The sequence below is a fragment of the Camelina sativa genome, unplaced genomic scaffold (assembly GCF_000633955.1).
Source record: "Camelina sativa cultivar DH55 unplaced genomic scaffold, Cs unpScaffold31847, whole genome shotgun sequence".
NCBI lineage: Eukaryota > Viridiplantae > Streptophyta > Magnoliopsida > Brassicales > Brassicaceae > Camelina > Camelina sativa.
Window position 1 is genome coordinate 1 of NW_010952788.1, and position 221 is coordinate 221.

Genomic DNA, 221 nt, shown 5'->3' on the forward strand with positions numbered 1-221 from the left:
TTGTGAAAATGAGATAGTTTCAGTTACAAATACATGTCTCGAAATCTATGTTGCAAACACCTTTCTTCGGACGACAAAATTGTTTGCAATCACCGTCAGACAAACATAGTGGTCCGACGTCTTTCCCTGACTTATTCATAGCTGTTGGCGGTGTCGGTGTCGGTGGTGGTGGGGTGCAAGCACACGGGCTTGATGACTCGCAAAAGCATTGGTGATGCAGA

General features: G+C 45.7%; 1 protein-coding gene across 1 annotated transcript; it reads right to left on the minus strand.

Moving 5' to 3' along the window:
* Positions 1 to 27: 27 nt before the first annotated feature.
* Positions 28 to 217, minus strand: LOC109132158 (putative defensin-like protein 283; the record flags this gene model as incomplete). The annotated part of the gene is made up of 1 exon (XM_019243250.1): positions 28 to 217. A coding segment is annotated over one exon (190 nt), but the record flags the coding sequence as incomplete, so codon positions are not given.
* Between the last annotated feature and the right edge of the window lie 4 nt (positions 218 to 221).